The 24,618-nt window shown below is 54.1% G+C and overlaps 2 protein-coding genes across 5 annotated transcripts; one reads left to right on the forward strand and one right to left on the reverse strand.

Moving 5' to 3' along the window:
* Position 1: 1 nt before the first annotated feature.
* Positions 2-12,426, forward strand: GTPBP2 (GTP binding protein 2). Of its 3 annotated transcripts, none has more exons than XM_074818194.1 (12): positions 2-251; positions 3,856-3,882; positions 4,520-4,704; positions 4,932-5,040; positions 5,566-5,763; positions 6,046-6,220; positions 6,853-7,072; positions 7,483-7,618; positions 8,398-8,456; positions 9,190-9,361; positions 9,530-9,694; positions 10,127-12,426. In XM_074818194.1, the coding sequence occupies exons 3-12, from the start codon at positions 4,571-4,573 to the stop codon at positions 10,322-10,324; spliced, it is 1,566 nt and encodes a 521-aa protein (XP_074674295.1). In that variant the 5' UTR covers positions 2-251; positions 3,856-3,882; positions 4,520-4,570; the 3' UTR covers positions 10,325-12,426. The 3 variants fall into 3 exon arrangements, with proteins under 3 accessions (XP_074674295.1, XP_074674298.1, XP_074674296.1); XM_074818197.1 differs by lacking the exon at positions 2-251 and adding an exon at positions 300-679; XM_074818195.1 differs by lacking the exon at positions 2-251 and adding an exon at positions 1,291-1,467.
* Positions 12,427-14,548: 2,122 nt separating this feature from the next.
* On the reverse strand, positions 14,549-24,545 carry POLH (DNA polymerase eta). 2 transcript variants are annotated; one of them, XM_074818192.1, is made up of 10 exons: positions 24,331-24,543; positions 24,117-24,251; positions 23,801-24,018; positions 23,222-23,391; positions 19,842-19,945; positions 18,691-18,810; positions 17,957-18,080; positions 17,239-17,304; positions 16,390-16,553; positions 14,549-15,541 (listed from the first exon to the last, which is right to left on the reverse strand). In XM_074818192.1, the coding sequence occupies exons 1-10, from the start codon at positions 24,504-24,506 to the stop codon at positions 14,683-14,685; spliced, it is 2,136 nt and encodes a 711-aa protein (XP_074674293.1). In that variant the 5' UTR covers positions 24,507-24,543; the 3' UTR covers positions 14,549-14,682. The 2 variants fall into 2 exon arrangements, with proteins under 2 accessions (XP_074674293.1, XP_074674294.1); XM_074818193.1 differs by lacking the exon at positions 18,691-18,810 and having other exon boundaries at positions 24,331-24,545.
* Between the last annotated feature and the right edge of the window lie 73 nt (positions 24,546-24,618).

The raw sequence follows: 24,618 nt of genomic DNA on the forward strand, positions 1-24,618 counted from the left end.
CTCCGCTTCTCCTGCCCTGGGCTTGGCAGCCGCGTGGGGAGCAAGCGCAGGGGCCGCTGCTGGGGTGCTCGGTGGGGCTAAGGACCGCCGCGCTGAGGAGGCACCGCGGCAGCCTCGGCTGCTCCAGCCCGGGCACGGGCGCCGTGAGCTGCGGCTGCCTCCTTGCAGGGCTGCCCAGGGGGCTCCGGAGAACAGGTCAACTGCCTTTTCCCCTGCCCCGTGCTGGGGCCCGCCCAGAGCACATCTGCAAGGTGCGTGGCAGTGAGGGGGCAAAGCCCCGCCGGCCTTCCCCGGGCCGCTGAGCTTCCCCCGCCCTCGGCTGGCAGCCCTGTTGGCTCCGGTCCCTTGCAGAGGCGCTCCCTTCGCCCCGCGGCGGGCCCTCCTCCTCCCGCGGCGGGCAGGGAGGCGGGGAGCGTGCAGGGAGTAGGAGCGGCCGTGTTTGGAAACAACGTGGCCGCAGCCCCATTGGGTGCAGCCTCCAGAAGCACGGCGAGGGGCGGGAGGAGCCGCTCCCTGGCGGTGACGGCGAGCGAGGTTTCTTTACAGCAGCCTCGGCTGCCGGTTAAAAGCGTCAAAGACTGTGAAAGTTTCACAGACACTAACCGAGCCCTCCCCAGGGGATGCGGCGGCGAAGGATGAGGCTTGGTGCCGGTGGTATCGGAGACTGGCAAAACACTCGGTGAGGAGATGCGGCGCACGGCAGGAGGGTGTTTTGCTGTTCCCCCCACCCCGGGCAGGAGCTTCAGGCGTCCTTTGGGGTAGCTCTGTGCAGGGCTGCCACCGTTGGGTGGTTATGAGGTACCTCCAGTGCCAAACGCCTTCAAAAACGTCCCAGCTCCCCGACGCCTGTCAGAACGGGTGCTGATAGCTCGCTGCCGCTGAACGCGGCACCCGGGGCTCTGCCCCTCCGCGAAGCCTGTGACACGCCAAAGGGGAAACCCGCGGGTCCCGGCGGGCAGGGCCGGGGGAGCGGCGGCACACCCTGAGCGTTGTCCGCCGCGGCCGCCAGGCGGCGCTCCCCTGCCTCGGACTCCAACTCCCATCTGCCCCCGCGGAGGGCGCCCATAGGGGAGCGGGCGCGCGTGCCGCGGGGCACGCCGGGAGCAGTAGTTCTGAGCGGGCGGGGCACGGGGGCTGCTGGGAGTTGTAGGCGACCGGCGGGCGGGACTCAGTTTCCCGTGGCGCCGCGCGGCGGTTGCTGACGCCGGGGCCGGGGCGGTGGGGGCCGGGGCGGGGAGCCCGGGCGGGGAGCGGGCGCTGCACCGGGGCGGCGGGGCCGTGCCGGCAGCCATGGATTCACGGGTGTCGGAGCTCTTCGGGGGCTGCTGCCGGCCGGCGGGCGGCGGGGCGGGCGGGGCGCTGCGCGGGCGCGGGGGGGCCGCGCCCGGCAGCGGCTCGAAGGCGAAGAAGAAGAACGGGCGGAGCCGGGGGGGGAAGGCCAACAACCCGCCGTACCTGCCGCCTGAGGTGAGCTTCCCCCGGCCGGGCCAGCGCGCCCCGTCAGCCGCGGAGGGGGCGCCCCCCGCCCCGGGGCCTGGCGCCGCGGGGGCTCGCGCCGCTCCTGTCAGGGCCGGGCAGGGCCCGGGGGCGGGGGGCGCCGCCACGGCGGGGCTGGAGGCGGCGGAGGGACGGGCCCCCCTGCGAGCGGCTCGGTGCGACGCGGGCTTGCCGCCCCTCGGCAGCCCCAGCCCCTGGCAGGTTTGGTCGCGGGTCAGGCTGGAGGCAGTTTCTGGAGAGGCTCGGCCGAGGGTCCCGGCGGCTTTGGTGCGGAGTCGTGCCGGTATCGGGCTAGCAGCCTTGCGGGCGGTCCTGCAGCCCCGGCCCCGGGAGCGGTGTGCCCTGCTGCCCCCCTGCCCCGGTCTCTCCTCCGGGGTTTGACGTGGCAGCGCACAGTGCTTGTGCCCCCTGTGCCAGCGAGCTCCCTGCGTGGTCCACCAAGCCGTGTCCGTTAGTAGTAACTCACTGCCTGGCTTCTGTCTGTGCGTGCTTTGCCGTCTGGGAACTAAATAGCTTCGGAAATAAAGCTTTGCTCAACTCCTAGTCCCAAGCATCCTGTTCGCATCTCTCCCTGAGAGCCAATCTGGTGGGTGTAAGTCCCTTTCCAGCTGCCAAACTCATAGACATTGCTCAGCAGGTTCTAGTGACTCCCTTCCCAGCTAATTTGGCAACTGTTTTCTTACATAGAGATGCAGACGGTACTGACAGTGTGAGGCACTTGCCTCCTGCAGCAGGAAGAAATGGCATTGGTAGTAAGTGGGTGTGTTGGTTAGTTCAGGCAGCTGGTACCGCACTAATAGGACTGCCACTGTGGGGAGCATTACATTGCCCCAGAGTCGATTGCTTGGCCCCACTCAGCGAGCTTTTTGTGAAATATATAAAAGCCTGCGCTGGGAGGGAGCAGTTCCTCCACAAGGCAGGGCTGTAACTCTTGGCAAGAAGGGAAAACAGCGCTTTCCTACTGTTAGATCTTCTCCACGGGCAGGATTGTCCCCTGCAGCCGCAGTTTAGTTTTTGTTCCTTTCGGCTGGAGGCTGGACAGCCCCCTGTGGTTTCAGCACGGCTTCCTGTCCCAGGCTACCCTGTGCAGTATGTGGCCCAGCAAGTCTAGGCTTGTTGCTCTTCTAGTCTCAGCTGCCTTGAAGGAGACCCACCCCCTTATTTAGACGACAGCACAGTGTATGAATGTGTTTTTCTTACAGCTGGAAAGCTGGTAGGTGGTTAACAGGGGAAAACTTTCCGCAAGTACCCTTTTCTCACTGCATAGCTCAGCTGCCTGGGAGCTGAGCTGACAATTCAGAACTTCCTTCTGTTGGCCTTTTGCCACCGTAAGCACCGCTGTGGTTAGGAGCTGAGCTAGAAGGCAAGGACAGGGCTATTGCCTCTCCTGATGTGCAAATCGGTGTCCAGAGGAAAAGGAAGTGCTTAGTATTGGCAGCCCCATTTAGTCTGCCAGAGTGCTTGGCTTCCTGCAGGTTCCAGCCCTTCCTCAGTGGTCCTTAGACCAAATCAGTGGGAAAATTACTTCAGTATTGGCTATACGATCTCTTTGCAAAGCTGGAGCCTGTTGTGGTTGCAGTGAGCTTGATGAGTACCCAGGCCTTTCTGTGACAAGCCAGAGTCTGGCTTCAGCCCTTCCTGGGAGAGTTGTTCTGAGCATGTTGTATACAGACAGTCCTGATCAGGTCTGGTGCTCCAGAACTGCCAGGTCAGAGCCCAGCTTGCTGTACTGCAAAGAAGTCAGTTGCATGCTTCCTTATGTCTGTAGTCCTCTCCTGCAGAGAGAAGATGCAAGGATATGGAAAGGAGTCAATGAAAAACTAGTGGAGTGAGGGAGGGTATCCGGAGATGCAGGAGAGGAGGCAGCAACTTTTGTTCCCAGTCCCCTGTTCCTGTGCACATTGAGTGGATGGAAGCTGCTGGATAGGGTGGGAATGGGCTGCTGTGGGTGGCGTTGTGGGTCATGGATGGGTGAGGGGGTAAACTTCTAATCATCTGCTGGCCTGTGCCTTTTTGAAACTGGAACTCTCTCTCTGTGACTGTTAGACCGGCCCTATTCTTTACTGGTAGGAAAAAAATCCCCCCAGAACAGTATTACTCTCTGTGTCCCTCTCTAGTTTTGTCCTCTGGTTTTCATGATGTGGGATGCAAACAGCAGAAACAAACCTGGAGTAAGTTCCAGCTGAGTGTAGGAATGAATGGCAGAAGAGGGTGTGACCTAACACAGTATATTTCTGCCACTTTCCCTGTCTCTGAAACTGTCAGCACGAGCTGCAGAGTATCTGGGCAGCTGATGCTTACAGAAGTCCCTGCTGGCACAGCATCTAACCTTTCTGTCTTGTTTCATTCTCTGACCAGGCAGAAGACGGGAACATCGAGTACAAGGTGAGCCTTTTGAGGTTGCAGAAGGAGGTCTTCCTCCCAGAGGGTTATTTTGCAGTAACTTCACCAAAGACAGTGTATGGGCAACGTGTCCAAGAAAGGGACAGAGAAGTGGACACTGTACTAAGGAACTATCAGACATCTTTTGTGTCTCTGTGCCTAGCAACACCCAGTATGCTGAGCTGGAAGATTTTGATCTCATTACTCATTTTTAGGAATCTGTTTTAGGAGATGAGATGCACTGTGTTTTTCTTGAAACCTTCTTCCTTTTGAGAGGCTCTGCAGGTGTCCCTGATAATCATTTGTCACTTCCTTGTGGTTGCTCTGCCATTTACACTTACTTGGCTCCTGTGTCACAGATAGGTCCCACAGTGCTGTCTTTACCCCCACAGCAGGCAGAGTACAGATCCCTTTGGCAGGATGCAGGAAAGTTGTTCTACCATATGTATGCACCTTTGTGAAACCGTGTCTCACCTGTCCTATGGCTTCTGTGCAGACACTAACATGGGCTGGGTTTTCTAGAGGTGGGTCAGAGTTGAGGCCATTGCTTCATGGTGTTGGGTTAGCGAGTTGCTGGCTTGGGCAGTGGGATTCCCTCTACATCCAGGCTGTGACTGTAACTACCCCCTCTGTTAAACAGCTAAAGCTGGTGAATCCCTCACAATATCGCTTTGAGCACCTGGTGACACAGATGAAGTGGCGACTGCAGGAAGGCCGAGGTGAGGCCGTCTATCAGATTGGCGTGGAGGACAACGGGCTGCTGGTGGGCCTCTCAGAGGAGGAGATGCGTGCCTCGCTCAAGACACTGCGCCGTATGGCAGAGAAGTACGTGTTCCCTTTCATCTGCACAAACAGCCTCCAGTAGAGGCTTGGCCCCAGGAGTCCCCTGAGGAGCCAGTGGCTCCATTCTGCAAAGCCCCTGTATGACTGAAATTCCCTCATCATGAGGCTCTGGAAATATGAAGGCAGTTATAGGGCTAGCTGTGATTCTAGAGGTGCAAGAGCTGCTGAGTACAAGTGTGTCTTACTCCTTTTTTTCGTGTCTGTGGCAGGGTTGGGGCTGACATCACGGTGCTGCGGGAGAGGGAGGTCGATTACGACAGCGACGTTCCAAGGAAGATAACGGAGGTGCTTGTCCGAAAGGTGCCTGACAACCAGCAGGTAGGAACCTGTGACTTGGCTGTCCTCTCCTGCTGGAGACTTAGAGGCTTCATACCAGCAGCTCCCTTTTGGGATGGGAGCCCAAACCCTAGAGGCACTTTGTCATAGATTGGCCCATAGCAGATGCTTTAAAGAGCTGCCAGAGGGAGACTTGATGATAACACTTTTCATCTCCAAGATTGTGGTTGAGGCAGATACCAGTAGGGAAGATTGCCTGCATCAGAGGTGAGAAATTATTTCACTTCTACAGCAACAGTTCTGATGCAGGCCAGTGTGCAAACATGGAAGGATTTAGAGTTCCTGCTGCAGCAAATTACCTTTTTTGTGATATCAAAGCCTGATGTGTCACATCACAATTCCTGGCAGTGCTTTGCCGGAAGCAAGAGCAGAATGAGCAAGATTACACTGCAGCGTCCATCGTGGAGGGAAGCTCTCTGAGGCACATCTCCACTGCCATGTAGTGATCATGCACACCCAGCACAGCAGCAGTTAAGTTTCATGATTTCTCTGTTCTTCTTTCTGTAGTTCTTAGACCTTCGAGTAGCTGTGCTGGGGAATGTGGACTCAGGGAAGTCAACTCTGTTGGGTGTCCTAACACAAGGAGAGCTGGACAATGGGCGGGGCAGAGCACGCCTCAACCTCTTTCGGCATCTCCATGAAATCCAGTCAGGAAGAACGTCGAGCATCAGCTTTGAGATCCTCGGCTTCAACAGCAAAGGAGAGGTGAGAGAGTAGGCTGCTGAACTCGGAAAGCTGGAGGAGAATAGGACTACTCTCCTGTTACAGCTGTGAGTGGGACATGAGGGAAGAGAGGTGGCACAGCTCTGTGTTCCTTTAGCTGAACTTGAGTGCTACTTGTCCATTTGCAACAGGCATCGTTTCTTGTACCCATGGTGAATGATCTCTCCTCACTGATTCTGAGGTCAAAGTGAATAGATAAGAGCTGGGTTTTCTTCACTTGCCTGCTGGGGCTCCTTCTCTCACTCAGTCCTTATGTTCCTTCAGGTGGTAAATTACAGTGATTCCCGAACAGCAGAAGAGATCTGTGAGAGTTCTTCCAAAATGATCACATTCATTGACCTGGCTGGCCACCACAAGTATCTGAAAACAACCATCTTTGGCCTCACCAGCTACTGCCCAGACTTTGCTATGCTGGTGGTTAGCGCCAACACCGGCATTGGTGAGTGTTGTGCTGCCTGCATGGGTTGACAGCAATGTGTGAAGAGAAATGGAGAAGGGGGGGAGTGGGTCCTTGTTAGCTGGGAACGGCTGTCAGAAAAAAATACTAGTCTGGAAGCCTCTACTGATTTCTTGTCAGCCAATACCTGAGAGGGGAGCAGAGCTGGGATCCTCTTACCAGCTGTAGACCACATTAAACTGTAGCCTGGACAGAGAGGCTTTGTTTGGAATTTGAGGCTGTGTTTATCAGAAAAGAAAACAAACAACTTTGACATATTCTTAGGGGTGCTGAATCCTGAAGCCTTGTAAAAAGGCAGCTAGAGTTCTCCCACATCTTTCCTTGACATTTTTGTGGCTGTTTTCTGGCAAACTCTGGCCCAAGAATGAAAACTACTGCATCTTTCTGAAGCAAACAGATCAGTCACAAAAATTCTTGGTGGCTTTTATGTTTTCTGGACTGATGTTTGGTTTTGTTTAAAAGAATAATTTTGCTTTTTCATTGCCTGATGAACTAAGCAGTTAGGGTGAAATCTCTAGCATGGGCCTGTGGGAGAGCCAGGAGACATAGCTGTCCCATAAACAAGCAACAGCGGTGACTGCTACTGCACCTCCACTCTCCCTTGTCTCCTGCAGCAGGCACAACGCGAGAGCACTTGGGCTTGGCCATGGCCCTCAAGGTCCCCTTCTTCATTGTCATTAGCAAAGTTGACTTGTGTTCAAAAGCCACCGTGGAACGGACAGTGAAGCAGCTGGAGCGAATCCTGAAGCAGCCAGGCTGCAACAAACTCCCCCTGCTTGTGAATTCTGATGACGATGCTGTTACAGCCGCACAGCAGTTTGCACAGTCTCCCAAGTAAGGCACAATTTCTTTCTTCCGTGGGGAGCAGGCAGTTCGGACTGGGCTGCTGTGCAGAGCTGGGGAAGGGCAACCACGGGGGAGGTGACCGCATCTTTAACATCTTGGCTCCTTATCAAGTTTTCTCCCAGGCCTTTTTCTGGGTTCTGGGAGCAGAAGGTGCCTGAGGCTGCACTGGAGTTACTTCTCCATGCCAGAAGTGTGGGTTGGCAGGGGTGTGATGCCTTGACCAGCTACTGAGACGGAGGTTGCTGCAGAGTTGTACCTAGCCCATGTGCTCTCCTGCACTGGCCATGTATCACTGTAGTCTCTGTCCTCTTGCAGGACTCAGTAGATTCAGAATTTCAGCCACCTCCTGCAGCTGCACTCTGGCCTTCTGTTTATTCCTGTCTGTTTGTGTCTGACAGCATCACCCCAATCTTCACACTGTCCAGCGTTTCTGGGGAGAACCTGGATCTCTTAAAAGTCTTCCTCAATATCCTCCCTCCGCTGACCAACAGTAAAGAGCAGGAAGAACTAATGCAACAACTCACAGAGTTTCAGGTGTGTACAGGTGTGGTGGTGTAGCCCCTGCCGGGGTCTGAGACCACGGGGCTGCTGCCCCTCCCCCACAAAGGGAGTGAAATACAAAGCCCCAAGACTGAAATAAGGAGAGGTTTAATACAACAATGCAATAGCAACACAACAAACAACAACAATAACAATAACAGTAATAGTGATAGCAATGAACAGAGCAAAATAGCTACCAAATACAGCAGTGGGAAGCACGATGTACAAAACCACGAGTGCACCGCGCTCCCCGCACCAGGAAAAATGTGATCTGCCAGGATGTGAGGTCCGAATGGTATCTGAATAACCTGGCTAGAGCTCCCCCCCCACTGCTGGGGAAACTTAACCCTATCCTGGTTAAACCAGGACAACAGGTAGTTTGTTTCCAGTTCTGGTACTGCACTCATTGCTGTCACATGTTACAAACATCTGGCAGCTCTGGACACTGTGAGGAGGGACATGGTCCACTCCTGGACTATCAGGAGACATTAAAGTTAAGAAAGGACTTGGACCTCGAAAAAAGCCTGTTAGGCTGAGTTCTGTCCTAATCAAGGGATGCCCACCTCAGGAATAAGTTTGTTTCTCTGGTTGCCACTTAAAAGCAGAGGTTCCTCTAATGGGAAGGTAGTGGGAGCTGGTGAAAGCTCCGAGATGGTGTCTGATGACCAGCAGAGAGCTCACCTTGCTCCACACAAGGGGTGGGCACCTTGTTCTCATTCTGGAGTGCTATTTCACAGCTGTCTGAGCAGTTTATTCTTGTTGCCTTGCTGCAGGTCGATGAAATTTATACTGTGCCAGAGGTGGGGACTGTTGTGGGAGGAACTCTGTCGAGGTAAGTGAGGCCAGGCAGACAAGAGTGGGTGTGAATGGTTGCTGGAGTCCCCGCAAGGTTAGAGTCACCCACTGCAGATGTGAAAGCAGTGTGAGGCTCAGTCCTGACCACTGCCAGGTGACTGAGCCAAGTGGGTGTAAAGCCCTACAGGGTGTTGGGAGGTGCCATGAGAAGACCGTTGGTCACGTGGTAGCAAGCAGAGAGTCTGCTCTAAAGTTGCTGGGTTAGGAATGTGACCTGTAGCATGCTGAAGGCAGGCATGCTGGGACCCTCTTGGTAGAGGTTAGCTATGATGCCAAGGCGTTGCTTTCCTCCTTCCTCAAGCAGGGGGAGGAAACATAGAGGGCATGTCCTCCAGTCCCAGCAGAGGTTAACTGCATGCTGCCCCATGAGAAGGCAGCCGTCACTCAGTGTTCGGGAGTGATCAGAGCAGTTTGGCTACCAGCACATCCACACAGAATGGGCGTCAGCTGCGGTCTCTCCAGCAGAAACAGTGCGGTGTGGCAGGGCACTCAGGACAGAATGGCCCCTCTCTGAGGGATGCCTGGTGTTCTTAGGATTGATAGTGTGGCTTTTGCTCCTACTGTAGGAAATCCCTGTTAGTTGATCCCAGGTGAGAGTCGAAGGACACTCACCTCCTTGGCCCTGGGGAGTTTGTGCAGGTTGATCTTGGAGTGTGAAATTTCTTCCTTGTCTCCTGATGAACTCTGTCCCGCTCTTCTGCCCTGGGCAGTGGGATCTGCCGAGAAGGGGAGAACCTGGTGGTTGGTCCCACTGATGATGGGAAGTTCCTCCGGCTGAAAGTGTGCAGTATCCAGCGCAACCGCTCAGCCTGCCGTGTGCTGCGGGCTGGGCAGGCAGCCACACTGGCCCTTGGACCCTTTGACCGCTCCCTGCTGCGTAAGGTGAGTTCTGCTTTTGCCAGGTTCCTCACTGGTCCAGTGAGCAGGACTGGATGCTTCCCTGAAGATCCCCCATTGGTAGGGTGGGAATGAAGTAGAAATGTTTGCAGGAAACTTGCTGGAAGGGGAGGAACTAGCCCTAACTAGTCTGAGATTTGTATTGTTTTGCAGGGCATGGTCATGGTGAGCCCAGAAATGAACCCCACCATCTGCTCAGTGTTTGAAGCAGAGATCGTGCTGTTGTTCCATGCCACGACTTTCCGGAAGGGGTTTCAGGTGACGGTGCACGTGGGGAATGTGCGACAGACTGCTATTGTAGAGAAGATCCACGGAAAGGTAGGCCTGTGAGGGAAGGGGAGAAAGATAGACCTCCCTGTGGGGCATGCTGGGATTCCACCCCATGCCTTCTAGTAAAGCTAGGGGCTGCTGGTATCTTGAGTAGCTCTGTCCCTTTCTAGGAGCACACTCCATCCCTTTATCCTGCCCATTTGGTTGATTTTCTTCCCAACATGTTAAAACACTTCCCTCCTCACAAAACAAGCCGCACAACGGACTACAGCAAGACTGCCAAGGGAGGTGAACTCTCCATTCTCCAGAGCTTGTGTCTTCCTGACTCCCCTAATGCATACAATAATGGGGAGGGCTCGAGCTGTACAGTTGGAGGGAGGCATCCTGCTCATTTGCCTCATCTTCTTAGCATCCACATGCATCTGTCTTGCATGCATCGGTATGGTAGATGTCTCTAAGCTCTCCCCTCTTTCTGTTCAGGACAAGCTGCGGACAGGAGAGAAGGCAGTTGTCCGTTTCAGGTTCATCAAGCATCCTGAATACTTGAAGATTGGAGCTAAGCTGCTTTTCCGTGAAGGAGTCACCAAAGGCATTGGGCATGTCACTGACCTCCAAGCCATCACCACCAAAGAAAACGGCCTGGAGGAGTCCCTGGGGCCTGGACAGCTGAGCTTCTGACTACCACCAGGTCAGAGAGATCTCCACTCACCAGCAACTGGGGAGAAGGATGGAAGCTCTCATGGCTCTCTGAGTGATGCTTGGAGCTGCTGCTGTCCCGTTCTGGCATGGGCGTCCCTCCTCCGCACTGTGAGATGGAGCCTGGGAGAGTTTCTCGCATTCAGTGCCGTACAGGGGGCAAGTTAAGTACATTCTCCATGTCGCCTGCAGCTTTTGTTACTCTGCCCTCCTTCAGAATAGATGAGAGACACCTGCAGACCTGGGCAGGCAAGTTCTGGCTTTGTCTAGTGTTTGAAAATTACTGTTTGGGAGGAGCAGAACCCTTGACTAGCGGTGAAGGGATGTTTTTCCATCTCTGACACAAGATCTGGTCCTATTTCTGCTCTCTGAGCACCGGGTTGATAACAATCCTCTCTTGAGTCATCCTGCAGCACATCCCCCTGGGCAGGGGATGGAAGAGGCCCTGCTACCCACAGCAGGGACTTGGTTGAACCTCTCAAAATGCATTCAGGACACTTTTTAACTGTTTTAATCTTGATTGGCTTTAATCTGCTGTGTGTCCATTTGTGTGTTGGTTTTGCATTACTCCAATTTGAGTGTCTTACTGTTGGACAAGTGTCCTGTTTCCCACTCACGTACACACTCCTTCAGCATCCCACTTTCTGACTCCTAGGAAGCTGTGGCTGCTCCAAGTGGCACAGCCTCCCGACGTAACGGCATGAAGGCAGAGTTTGCACTTGCATCTGTTCCTCGCAGCAGCCAGGCAGGAGGCCATTCTGTGGAGCAGAGCGGGGCCGGGGCCTGTGCTGGCGTGTGCAGGTTGTTCCCATGGATGTTTGGCTGCAGGAGTCACCTGCATGTCGGCAGCGGTGGTTTGCAGTGGGCTCCCTGGTGTGGCTATTCCAGGGTCCAGCCCAGCTTGCTCCTCACATGCTTGCCTTAACATGGGAGGAGGACGGGCCATGTTACTAACACAGAAACAGGTGATTTCTTTTGTTTGGATGTGATTTGACAGTGTTATTTCTGTTTCTCCTCGAGAAAGACTTCTTTTCTGTCCCTTGCCACTGGGGTTTGTTGTCAGAGGAAAGCTGGTGTTACCAGCAAGGACTGTGCACAGAGTGGAGCACGTTTGTCTCCCACTCCCTGTTGTGCAGCTTCCACAGCTGTGTGACCGTTACTCCAGGCCACTCGTAGGCTGGAGGGTGCAGCAGGGGCTGTACAGCTGTACATAGGCTTTTGGTTTTATTGTTGACTGTTAGACCAAATGTGTCAGCTGTGAGCAACAGGCCTTCAGCCAGCCCTGTCGCATGGCACGGTGGCCTGCCAGCCCTGACTGAAGAGAAGGGTGAGGGCCTCTGATAGCATTTGGACACCCAAACAACCCTTCCACCATCCTGAGAGCAGGTTCTGCTGCTGGGCTGCCGGCGCAGGCAGTGCCCACGGGGGCTGATCTGTGGACGTCGTAGAGTGGCGCTCGCCACTGGGCTGGGCTCTAGCAGGTGGGGAGGTGGCAGCTGCGCCCTGCAAAGAGCATGCTGCAGCGTGAGGAAGCCAGTGGAGTGATGGTAGATGTGAAGGGATACAGAGGCAGCTCATTAGTGACAGGAGTGGCCTGTCCCTTGAGGGGAGCACTGAGCCGGGTGAAAACTCTGCTTCTTCCCCATCAGTGAGACAGGAGCTGCTGGCCCAGGGTTGCTGCTCAAGCAGGATCCCTCTTTCTCCCCATCCTGGCATGGGTCTGGGTGTTACAGTGACACGGTCTTTCACCTATGCCTGCAAGGACAGGCCCCAGCTCCCAGCAAGCTCTTCCCTTTGGTGCTAGTGGGTCACTACGAAAGCTGCCTGGGGGGTGGCAGGGGCTCCAGCTGTTTGCAGCAGCCCTGGTGTTTTCTGCCCCAAAGCGGGCATGGGGTGCTGTGACCTTCTCTGAAATAGCCAATGGCTGGTCTCACCTCATCCCTGCCATCTGTGGCATGACTGTTCTTGGTGCCATGCTCTTCATAATTGCTGTTTTGTTGTCTTGAATTTTTCTAATGCTGGGGGTTGTCCCTGTTTCCCAAGCATCTATATATAAATGTACAGAATAAAGATGTTTTATTGAGCTTGCTGGCTGAGTTGTACAATGAGTGAGGGTGGAGCTGGGCTCTTGCCCTGCTGCCCTCGGAGCTGGGTCACGGGTGGAGATGGCAGCCCTTCACCCCTTCCTAAGCTTCCTGCATTCAGCCCTATAAATACCATCCTGTGGTGTGGAAGGAACGCAGGCATGCTCCTGTTTACAACCATGCTCTCCCAGCTTATCTGAGCCAGCCTGGGTGTGCAGCCTGGGGTGACAGGCAGCCACGTCACCCTGAGCACAGCACTTCAGGCTGTCGTGGGCGGAACAGGCTGTGGCGAGCGCTTCCTTGCAGCCACAAATTCCCCCCGAGCCTAATTAAAGGGATGCTTTCTAGGGCACACATCTAACCAGTGGTTTGGTTTTTAAAATAGCTTTGACCTTGTCAAGGGGTTTGCCACTGCCTTCTTCCATGAGAACAGGTTGTTCCCTTGGGACAAGCAGGGGCAGAAAGGCTTCCCTGTGGAGGTGACTTGTGTCACCGAAGGGATTTGCCTGTTCTCAACTTGTTTTTGTGTCAGGTAGTGGCATCTGCAGAGTCTGGTCCTGCCAGACACTTAGGAAATGAGACGTGCCATTGTCACAGGAGTGTGAGGCAACGCTGCCAGACCGGTTACCATTTCTCTTTATGTGAGGACTTTGGGAAACTTGTCACTTTGCAGCATGAGGGCTGTCATTAATGGGAGTGACTCTATAATTCCTTCCTCTGTCGATTACCATCAGAGCTGCACGCACCAGAATGAGCTTCTTGTGCTTCCTGAAATCTCACAATTGTGTTGTCACATATTAGACCCCCAGTGACAGTAATGTAGCAGCTTCTCAGAACAGGCTGTCTGCTGGGAGAGCAGCTCAACAGCTGCAAGTAGGATGGTGCAGTTCAGAAAAGGGGAAACAGCACATGCAAATACAGCTGCACTGCGCATCGTTATCTGCTGCCTCAAAGGCTCTCTCCCCCTGCTCAGGGAGGGGAAGTCTGCAGCTGATCAAACTCTCTGCAGAGTGTTTCTAAACTCCACCCAGTGCTGCGTAGACGTGGCATGTTCCTTCCCCCTGCCCTGAGAGCCAAGTTTGAATTATTGGCAGCAGCACTTCTGGAAGAGGCTGGCAGCTTCCAGGCAGCTAGTGGTGTAGCAGAGCTGAGCCCTGCCACGCCGCTGAGCACAAGCACAGCTCTTGCCCTGGAGCCAGTCTCGCCCTCTCTCAGTGCCCGCTTGTCCCCTCCATGATGCTCTGCTTTGTTGGCCCTGTTGCAATTTGCGGAGGGCTGGGACAGCCATGCTGATGTGAACTGCGGCCCAGAGAGCTGAACAAGTCATTCAGCAGAGCTTGATCAAAACAGAGACCTGTCATCAAGTTGCATGTAGTGTAACCCAGAGTGTCAGAAGGAGGAAAAAATGTGGTAATACGCTCTTTCTGCAGTGGAGGAAAGCTTTCAGGGGACCCTGTGACTCTGGCACGTTTCCCATCCTTTCCATGAGGACTCTAGCAATAGACTATTTAAGCATCAATAGCAATTATCAGGAACTGGTGCCAAGATTTCAAAAAGCCCAACAAAAAGTATGCCTGTGCAGCTCCAGCTTCCTCAAATCTTATTTGACAGGAGCAGTCTGTCTTATGCACTCCAGAGCTGGTGATAAGCACCATGCAAGACTGCTGAAGGCAGGGAATTGCCAAACAGTCTACAACAAAAGTCCTGATGGGGAAATAAAAATCAGTGTTTTCCAGGTGGAGGGGAGGAAGAAGCACAGGGCTAAGCTACCATCTGTAAGTTATACAGTGAGGGCCAGGCCTGCAACTGCAGCCAGAGAACCACCCTGAGCTGAAGGCTTCATACAAAGTGACTGGATAGGGGTTCAAGCTGAGGCTTGGCTGGGGAGGCCCTGGGATAAGCCACTATGCTTACAGTGCCTGCTTTTACAGGAGGAAGAGAAAGCCATAGGAACAGAATGACTGAGGAGTGATGCTATGGAAATGCCCATGGTAGGAGGCATAGGTGAGAATACGATACAGCTTCTGGTAGCACCAAGCAGGGGAGGCACGCTAGCTGCCACCAGCTAAACTGGATACATCCAGCACCACATACAGTTCACGAGGTCCAGTTCCTCTTAGACTTGGGATAGAGATAATTTATTAGACTCTTCTGCATTAAAACTGTCAGGCAATATAAAAACTCTTAACTGTATTTAAAAACACTTGATTCTTTAAAACCACTGATTATCTAAAAACCTCCCAGCATAGCTGGGAGTTAGGGAGGTGAGCGCTTAAAGAAAAAATCTAAAGTTCTTGTCACACCTTCTCTGGGTCGTTTTGCACTAGATGCTGCTGGAGTCTTGGGCTTGGTCTTTGCCTTGGCAGGAGACCTGGAAGCTGCAGCCTTTGGGCTGGGAGCTGCTGCTGGAGCCATGGGAGCACTGGGCTCCAGGAAGGAGCTTTGCAGCTCCAGAGCAAAGTGGTAGTCCATGTGCTCTGGGAATTCCCATACCAGCACAAGCTGGCCACACTTCTCACAGCGCTGCTGGTCCCCCGGCGAGGCAGGAGGAAGCGGTGTGAGCTCAGGAGAGGGTGGCAAATTCTGCTCATTTCCTTCCAGAGCTGGCTCTAATTTCAGAAGGGTCCTGGAGCTGGGTGGAGCTAAGGGTGTTTGCGTAACATCAGACAGCAGCTTCTCACAGGGAAGCCTCTCGTAAGGAGAAGTAGGGCTCCCATTCCCGGGACTCCGCTTCACAGGGGACTCCAGGTCACACCTCACAGAGCCCAGTCCACCACCACCTGTCTCTGGGTGCTCTGGGGAGCTGGGCACAGGTGACCCTGCTGTGGTAGCAGCGGGCAGGCTGGTTGCTGCCGCCATCTGCGACTGCTGCCTTTCTGTTGCCTTTTGGAAGAATGACTCAATAGCATTAGCTGGCTTCTGCCTAAGCTCTTTGCTTGGGCTCCTGAAGAACTTGACCCTGGGCCTCTTAGAAGATGTGGTGTTTTGGCTGGCAGTGGCAGTGCCATCAGGCTGGGTGTCACTCGTCAGGAAGGTGGCAATGCCTGCAGAGAGGAGCGTGGCAGGCTCGGAGAACTTGTTTGCCGAGAGAAGCACCGATATGAGCGGTGGAGACCTGCGAAAGACAGACCAACATCAGCTCAGACATCAGCCTGGGAAGCAAGAAGTCTTTTGGAGGTAAGGCTTTAAGCAACATAGAATGTTCACAGGCAGGGGACAGAACTGCAGTCTGGCAAGGGGTGGGAAAGATGTTTCCTCTGACAAAGTATTAGTATTGCTACCTCCAGAACAGCCTCACAGAGGAGGCTGCACTGGGCAGAGCAGAAAGCCTGTTCCCAGAACAGCATTTCCCAAAGGAAAGCACACTGGAGCAGGGGGAGGCAGCTGCCAGCCTGGACTTTCAGTCCACCACAGACCCGAGCTGCTGTGAGACTCCCAGGCAAGGTGAGAGGGTCTTAAAGGAGCAGCAGCCTTGTCAGAGCCTAACGGGCAGGACCTTCTCGCCTTAACTGTGCCTTAGCCTTCCCTGCAGAGCAGGAATAAAGTAACGTTGAATAAGGGAGCTTAGTTTTCCTTAGTTTTGCCTTAGTTTTCCTTCCTGCCCCAATGGCCTCCTCCCAAAACACACTCTTATCTTTAGGGGAGGAGAGCAAGGCCTAGCTAGCTTCTCCAGCCCAGCAGGGCAAGGACTGCCTCGCTCCTGCTGGACATCCCCCTGCAAGTAGCAATCATCAGCTCCAAGCACGAAAGTCAGAGGTGTCTTGCCAGATGTGCGGCCAGGCTCTCACAGATGTCCTACCGCTAACAAGTGGAGGTCGCAGCGCTCCGCTGTGCTGGGAATCACTTTTCCTGCCCGTCGTCGTAGCACTCTTATTCCTTTCTGTCAGGTCCCTGGCTCACCCTGCACCTGCCGCAGCAGAACAACCCCCGACAGGGACGTGAACCCCTTCTTCCCACACTCACCAGGCCGCCTGGTGAGCCCCAGCCACGTTGCAGTTTTGGATGAGGGCAAAGGCGTCGCTGCACATCTTCTGGGCGTCATAGCGGGACAGAGCGCAAAAGCGGGACACGCGGGTGTCACCTGGCATGCGGATGACCACCATCAGCTGCTTGGCCACTCGGTGGTTCTGCAGAGAGAAGAGGTGGCTGTGGTTCAAGCCACATCTGCAGGAAAGGCCAAGGAGATCTTCTCACCACCCAGAACCCTGGACTATCAGCTACTGCCTCCCGATGCTGCTGTGTGAGAAAGATGGCAGCTTGTCCTGCCCGGCCTGATCTCCAAGGGATGGGATACAGTACAGCAGGTGCTTGTACAGCTGTGCCACACAGGACAGGAAGCAGTTAGTCCCTGCTTTCCTTCAAAGGCAGCTGTGCACCTTTTCTTGGTCCCCTGCAGTGATGAAGTTAGCAGATTAACCTCACCCTGGCCTGCAGTCTACCATCCGGATTTGAGCGTATCGTTTCCTCTCACAGCCCACAGCACAGGCAGAGCTGCATTGGCAAAGGGCTTGCAGGGGAGCAGCAGTGCAGCAGGATGAAGGGGCAGGGGCTTTCACATCCCTGAATAACAGGACAAGGACTGTCCTTAGCCCTGCACTGTTCTGGGGCAAAACCATCCCTCCTGGCCGGGCTCCTGCACACCTCTCTGCTTGGGGCACCTTAGCACACAGGCACACATCTGAGGGCGAGCAGATTTCCTCCCCCAGCACACACCACCCTCAGCCTCCCGCAAAGAGCTCATGGTGCAAAGGCGCCACGCGGCTTCCTGAAGGCCAACAGGGAGAACGCTGTCCCTGTGCCTCTCCTCCTTACCTGGCTCCTGTCCTTGATGAGTCTGGATTCCAGCTCCAAGGCCAGCTGCAGGAGCCAGTGTTGCACCTGGACAAAACAGTGGTAACAGACAGGTTGGGGTTCTGCTCACAGCACTGCCTCCAGGCCAGAGCAACGCTCTGCACACCGGGGAATGCTGGAGGGGGATCAAACACAGACTATCATGAGGCCCCATATCTGAAGTACTCCTGCAGAAAATCATCCCAGGTGAGGATCCAATGCTGGAGGCAAGGCAGTGTAGATACAAGTCCTGCAGCGTTACTACTAGACTTTGCCAAGTAATCTGGGTCCCCTGCCCTGGATCTCTTTTTGCATCTCCCTACAGCTCTGTGGGAACCTCTCCCCAGCTAACAGGTAAGGAGCATCCTCCCTCTTTCTTTGGGCTAGTTACGTTCTTCCTAGCAACCAAGCCCTTGAAGCTTGGCACTGTGAGCAGCACAGGCGCAGAGTTTTGCTTGTGGATATTACAAGGTTGGACCTCTTTGTGCAGGGGTTGATCAATGCATTTCTGTCAAACAGGGATTTCCCTAATTTCTGGGGTCCAAAACCACCTCCTCCCACTGAGCCTCTAGGCTGAGTTTCAGGGCACCGTGACACAGAAAAGCAGCAGTTTTGCAAGCTAGCCTTGGCTAAAAGACTTTTAGCATTCTCATCTTCTCCAGTAAAAAGGCCAAGCCTTGTACTGGCAGGCTTATCCTACCTCCTTCTGTGTGGCCAGGGCTGTCCTCCCAGGGAAGTTTTTGCTGCAGCCAATGGACTGGGGCAGGTACCGGTTTTTGACAGGTTCGTCTTCAATTCCTCTGCACAAGTCATAGAGCCAGGACCTGAAAGCCAGAGGAAGCATGAGGTAAGGCAGCCACAAACAGGCAGGCATCACTGGGCAGCAAGTCAGCCTGTTGCTGAGCTGTGCTTTCAGCTCCGTGCAACCCATGACTGCCTCTCCTCCCCAGCTCTGCAGCCGCAGCTGAACAGGCAGGCTTCCTTCAGGCCACAACTGCCTGTCAGCACAGCTCCTCCGCCTCTTCTCCTGAAGTGGCAACAGTTCACCAGTCTGCAGGGCATCCCAACCACCGCTCTGGGCCCAGAAGTGGTGTTTCAGGCTCCAGTCCAGCCTTGTAATTTCCTCTGTAATGAGGCTGTCAAGCCTGCCTGCTTCCCAGCCTGCAGGGAGCCCTTCCACAGCCTGGCCCCCTCCTTAGACACTGTAGGGGAAGACAGAGGAGCTGGCTGGCAGGCAAAACATTATCCTGAGGAGGGTGCCTGGGAGCAGGTGAAACTGGAAACCTGTTTGTGGGCCTGCCAGACCAACGCTTCTCAAAGATGTCACTGAAGTTTTACCTTCCAACCTTCCTAATCTCAGCAGAACAACCTGTGACTGAAAGGAAGTCTCAGGTCCTGCCAAGAGCCAAGTTGTGGTGAGCGGTTTATCATTACCCAGTTTTGTCTCCAAAGTGAGTCTGGAGCTCTGTCTCACTGAACTCTGTCAGCTGCCCAATGTACTCTACTCCCAGGGTGTCTGTGATGGCAGTGCCAAGCTTGCCTCCCAGGTTACGGCTATGGCAGAGAAAGAAAGAAAGAAAGAAGAAAAAGAGAAAAAACAGAAACGAAGCATCAGTCGGAGACTATGCCAAGTCTTCTTGCAGCAGCTGTCCCAAGATCAGGGCAGCCAGAAGCAGTCAGGAACTAGCAGGACAAAAGGGAACACTTGGTACATAACAGCTCTTCTGCTCATAGGAGTTGAAATGGGCTCTTTCGCTCACCCAGTTTCAGTGCTTCTCCCTCAGCTCCACCTTCAAAACACGATCCCAAACCATGCTCTGAAGAATGCCTCACACACTCCCTACTTCCTCCTACACAGACAGGACCCTTCCCCACACACCCCCCTCTCCATTCCTAGCAAGACACTGAAGGCAGAGAGCAGCCATACAGATCTGGAGAGCAGGACCAGGGATCCATTCCTCTGGAGCAGCGGTCCTGGTTATTCTTCCCTACACCAGGAAAAGTACTTGTGCACAGTGTGGATGCTCAAAACCAATCCGCATCCGCCCTCGGGAGCACAGCTCTGTCACTCATGCTGGGGCACAGCTATGGCCTCCCTGCCCACAGGTTCTCCTAGCTTACACCTATGCACCCCAGCAGTCATCCTGAGCACAGCTCTGCCCAGGGAAAGGCTGCCCATGGGATGCTACAGGCTCTTTTGAGTCCCTTCACTAGCAGGGCTGCAGCTCCTGAGCATGCTCCTCCTAACCTGTCACTCAGAGCTGTGAGGGATTACTGACAGGATTTCCTCTCCATTTCTTACAAGCATTGATGAGCAGTTACTGTGGAGTTGAAAGCCTTTGCTGGCTGCTATCAGTTAGCATCAAATTGCTCTCTGTCGAGGTGGCCAGGAACAGCTTCCTATCCCCAGGTCACAAACCAACAGGAGCAGGTACCTCAACAATGAAGACAAACAGGGCTCTCTTCCTGATAAAAGCCTGGCCTGTGGAAGCACAGCACCGGCATTTCACCTACATGCTCTTGCCACAGAGCAGCTCAGCCTGAGCCCCAAGCTGTACAAAAGTGGGCAGCTCCCCAGTACTTACATATTGCTGACGGGCAGTTGGCTGAAGAGCTGAGGGACAAATCGTGAAGATATTAGCGTCTGGCGGTTGGGCTTGTTTAACCCACAGGCCAGTTTTGCCAGCGTCTGTAACACAGAAGAGGGCAGAAACCCTGTTATTACAAACTACCTAATGCCTGGTGCTGTATCACCTCTAAGAGCTGCCTTTGGAATAGCTGCTAGGAAGGACATGCAGGCTGCACCATTGTTTGCTCCCAGGTAGTGCCCACCTTGAGACTTGGCACCCACTGGCTGGGTACTCTGAAAGCACTGCTGCTTCCAGACTTACAGTTCCTGCTCCAGGCAGCTTAGGGCATCTGGGTCTATCACTTGTTCTGGTTGGCTTTCTTTTCCATCAGGCAAGCATGCTAGAGCTTCCAGAGCATCCCCATAATTCTCCCCAGGCTATTTCTCTCACTATGTCTTGCTCCATCTTCCGTGTTTGCCTCGCTTTTTCTCAATGTCACTACTTTAATCTTCTCTCTGTGAGGTCCACAGCAGCATAATGCTGCAAAGGGAATCTGCAAAATACAGAATTGCTACCGTTGCTAGCCTGGAAGGGATGTTCTCCAGCCTACCTGCTATACAGCTTTCCCTCACACTCTAATCTACTGCAGGATCAAAACCACACAGGTCAGCTTGAAATACATTTAGCTGGGTGTTTGGGGTTTTTTTTTTTAACAAGTCTAATAATTTCCTCTTTCACTGCTTTACCACACATCCTATCACTAAGCAAAATTTCTTTCCTGCCTATTGAACTATGATCTTTATTCAAAGCCTGTTTTACAGGCGTACATATGTTCTCACTCTTTTCTAGACAAAGTAGATCCCTTTCCTTCAACTTCTCATATCCAGTCATTTTCCAGATGTCCAATTCTTGTTTTACTGGAGACTCTTCCAAGTTTACCCACGGTGTTCATAAAGTGAAGTGCTGCAAGCTGAACCAATCACTGAGACTTCATGGGGAAAAATAATTTACTTTTTTCTGACACCTTATCTGATCTACACATGCTGTAACAGGATTTGCCATTTCTACAAGAGCATTCATATTACTGACATCCTGGTGCTTGTCCACAATAACTCCAGGCTACTTCTTCACTTACTGCGACTTAGCCAAAAGCCTGCTGGTTGCTTTTTTCCTATAAACCACAAAAACAGTCAGTGGAGAGCATAAGAAGCACTGCTTGGTGATTTCAGACTGTTTCTGGGCTTTTCCAAGCCCAGAATTTTCAGCTCTAATTTCACCTCCCAGAACTTTCCCAGCCAGGCCCTGAGCCCTATCTGTGCTTAGCAGCACCTGAATTCCTACAGCTGTTCCCTCTCTATAGGCTTCAGTGAAAATAACAGCTCTTAGCAGACCTCAGACAGATGCCCCCAGGATCCCACTCTAAACATCCCAATTTGAGCGCAACTCACTGAACAAAATCATTATGGAAAACGTAAGATTTTCTTCAGCTAGATGCATGCCTTTCAGATAACCTCAGACATGTTGTGTTTTGCTAGGGTGTCATCGTCAGCTTATGAAACTTGGTGAGGTGCATTAGAAACCTTCAGGTGAACACCTCACATCTGCAGTTTCCCCTGTACATTAGGCCACTTATACTGTCAAAGAGGGCAAACAAATGACTTTAGTATGAGTGGTTCTTGATAAAACCATGCTGTTATCCTCCAAGTGCTTCCAAAGAGCTCATTCAATTATTTGGTCTCACTTATCAGCTGGGTTCCTGGTGTACTCTAATGAGTTAGCTCACTGGGAAGAAAAGTCCCCCAGGAGAGTTTTGTTTGAAAAAAACATGACCCTAAAGCAGGAAACCTCCACCTTGAGTTTTTGACAACAGTGGCTGTAGCCATGGAATGGGTTTTACTGACACAAATTCCCAGCAGCTTGGAGGAAGAAGAATACCAGTTTGGGGCACTGAGGTGAGTCGGGTTGCTTTTCCTCTTTCTGGTCAATCAAACGTTACCCCCACTGGCTGCGCTTTGGGTGATGCTCAGCCAGCTGCTGAGAGCAGCCGTGGGAGCACTTTGTGCATGACAGCAGCTGCAGAAACAAACAGACTTTGATGCTGCAGCTATGGAGGGTTTCCTCCTGGGTGAAATGCAGGGTGGTTTACCAAGAGCATCTAGCACTTGTTTCATTCTTTGCAGAGAAGGTTTGTACCTACAGAGGTGAGCTGGCTGTGGAAGCACTGTAGCCTGTTCTGCACAGCCACATGTAAGCTCTGGTAATCTCTGCATTGTGCTTGCTGGTATAGATATACAGTTCTTCAGGGATAGCACAGTACATCATAATTTCCTTACTCCCTTTAAACAAAACAAAACAAAAAAACAAACAAAAGAATGCTGGCATAGAAAATGGAAGCCGAGAGATGCTGCTAGGCATAGCAGGGATGTTCTCTGTTATTCTTGATTGAAGAGAGCAAAAAGTCAAATTGAACATCCCTTCCACTGGAAATTTCTACACCAGTGATCTTCCTCAGCTCATTTCTGCCGCACAGACTGCTCTAGTTTCAGGGTGAGCCAGTGCAGAACTAGCTCCGGTACCCATGTACAGCTGGTAATATTTCCAGTGGTTTCTGCAGCAATCTAGGGTGAAATTTATCTTCATTAAGTTCCAAAGCAGCCATTTAGCCTTTATCCTTTTCCTTTTTTAGGCAGAGCCTGCATTTTTAAAGTCACAGCTATACAGATAAGTCCCTTTTGCAAAGAATGAAACAAGTGCTAGATGCTCTTGGTAAACCACCCTGCATTTCACCCAGCAGGAAACCCTCCATAGCTGCAGCATCAAAGTCTGTTTGTTTCTGCAGCTGCTGTCATGCACAAAGTGCTCCCACAGCTGCTCTCAGCAGCTGGCTGAGCATCACCCAAAGCGCAGCCAGTGGGGGTAACGTTTGATTGACCAGAAAGAGGAAAAGCAACCCGACTCACCTCAGTGCCCCAAACTGGTATTCTTCTTCCTCCAAGCTGCTGGGAATTTGTGTCAGTAAAACCCATTCCATGGCTACAGCCACTGTTGTCAAAAACTCAAGGTGGAGGTTTCCTGCTTTAGGGTCATGTTTTTTTCAAACAAAACTCTCCTGGGGGACTTAAACCCCATTTCTTCCTAGTGAGCCAACTCATTAGGGTACACCAGAAATCCAGGCAGTAAACTGATTGAGTGCTGACTGCATAGGCCACATTTCTGGGAGAAAAACTCCTCCCCTTCCCAGATGTCCTATAATTTCCCTGAAGGTGTGCTCACCTATAGCTGCATTCTCCACTCAGCTCATCTTCTACAGGAGACTTAGAGTGCATAGGAGAGTGTCTACAGCACATTCTGACTTGCTACTCAGAATAAATCAGGCTGATGTGTTACATACGTACCTTGTTGTGCGAAATCCCAGCTGAACACCGGAATCCAGTGGCTGCTTCTACAGCCACCCTCATTTCTTCTACAATTACTGCACCCATGGTCAGCTGCAGGTCAGGACAATCAAGGTTATCAAAAGACAGTGACGCCAGCCACTCGTGCAAGCCACGTTGCCGCAGCTCCTCTAGAAAAGGGACACAAAGGGGATCGACATGGACATTTCTTGCTGAGCCCAGCAAAGGGACCAGTAGCATCGGCAATGGCGTGCCAACAGTAAGGACCAGAAGCAGGCACCTTAAAAGCTGTTCACTAGGGAAAACAGAGATCCCGTTTAGCATGCTCTTGCTTTGGGGAAGATCAAGCAGCCCACCCTCTACCTCTGCCGACGTACAGGGAGCGTTACCGATGGAGCGGCACAGCGCAGGGGGCCGGGCGGTGGCAGCACTGGCCACCTTTCTCGCTGCGCGGTACCGCCACAAAGCGAAGCCGTCGGAGACGCGCCGCCGCGGTGTGCAAAGCGCCGGTCCCGGGGGCCGAAGCTCCGCGGGGCCACCCGCGGCCGGGGCCGGGGCCGGGGCCGGGTCGGTGCGTACCCTTCCCGCCGGGCTGGGGGCCGGGGCCGGGCTCGTCGGGCAGCCCCTGGACGAAGGTGGTGGGCAGCATCGTGGCCGCCAGGGGGCGCCCGCGCAGGGCTCGCAGCCGCTCCCGCGCGCTGCCCGTCAGGTCCAGGTACGCCTCGTCGATGCTGGCCCGCTCGATGGCGGCGAAGCGCGACAGCACCTGCATCACCTCCGCGCTGGCCTCCCGGTACCTGCCGGGCGGCGGGCACAGCCTCAGGGCGCCGCCCCGCCTTGAGGCGGCCCCCCACCCCCCGCCGCCACCGCAGCCCCGCCCGCCGGCCCCGCTCACCGGGTGAGGTCGGCCTTGCCCCGCGCCTGGGGCACCCGCGCCAGCGCCAGCTCGGGGCACAGCGCCCGCGCCTCCGACGCCCACATCCCGCGGGACACGCCGAAGGCGCGCGCCTCGTAGCTCACCGCGATGATCCTGCAAGAGACGGAGGGTCCTGCAGGGCGGGAACGGCCCGGCCCGGCCCGGCCCGGCGGGGAGGGGAGGGGGCACCTACCCGCCGCCCTGCCACTCGGTGTACTGCACCACGGCGCAGGGGCGGCCGCGCAGCTGCGGGTCGAGGCGCTGCTCCACCTGCATGAAGAAGCAGTCCATGTCCACCAGTGCCACCACACGCTCCTGCCCCCGCGACATCCCGCCGCCGGCCGACCGAGCGACCGACTGACCAACCATCCGCCCGCCCGCCCGGCGGGGTGGAGCGCCGCCCCGCCCCGCCCGGAGCCGTAGCCCCCGCGCGAAGCACGCCGGGAGTTGTAGTTCTCGGGGAGGGGCGCGCGTGCGGTTG

The sequence above is a fragment of the Strix aluco genome, chromosome 3 (assembly GCF_031877795.1).
Source record: "Strix aluco isolate bStrAlu1 chromosome 3, bStrAlu1.hap1, whole genome shotgun sequence".
Taxonomy (NCBI): domain Eukaryota; kingdom Metazoa; phylum Chordata; class Aves; order Strigiformes; family Strigidae; genus Strix; species Strix aluco.

What these genes read in the sequence shown, in the direction of transcription:
- GTPBP2 (XM_074818195.1), top strand. Translation starts at nt 1,291, where the DNA reads ATGGATTCACGGGTGTCGGAGCTCTTCGGGGGCTGCTGCCGGCCGGCG. An exon ending in ACGGGAACATCGAGTACAAG is followed by an intron (nt 3,883 to 4,519) that starts GTGAGCCTTTTG and finishes TCTGTTAAACAG; the next exon opens with CTAAAGCTGGTGAATCCCTC. An exon ending in TAGAGAAGATCCACGGAAAG is followed by an intron (nt 9,695 to 10,126) that starts GTAGGCCTGTGA and finishes CTTTCTGTTCAG; the next exon opens with GACAAGCTGCGGACAGGAGA.
- POLH (XM_074818192.1), bottom strand. Translation starts at nt 24,506, where the DNA reads ATGGTTGGTCAGTCGGTCGCTCGGTCGGCCGGCGGCGGGATGTCGCGG. An exon ending in CTGGGATTTCGCACAACAAG is followed by an intron (nt 19,946 to 23,221) that starts GTACGTATGTAA and finishes TCTGTGTTACAG; the next exon opens with ACGCTGGCAAAACTGGCCTG. An exon ending in CAACTGCCCGTCAGCAATAT is followed by an intron (nt 18,811 to 19,841) that starts GTAAGTACTGGG and finishes TCTCTGCCATAG; the next exon opens with CCGTAACCTGGGAGGCAAGC.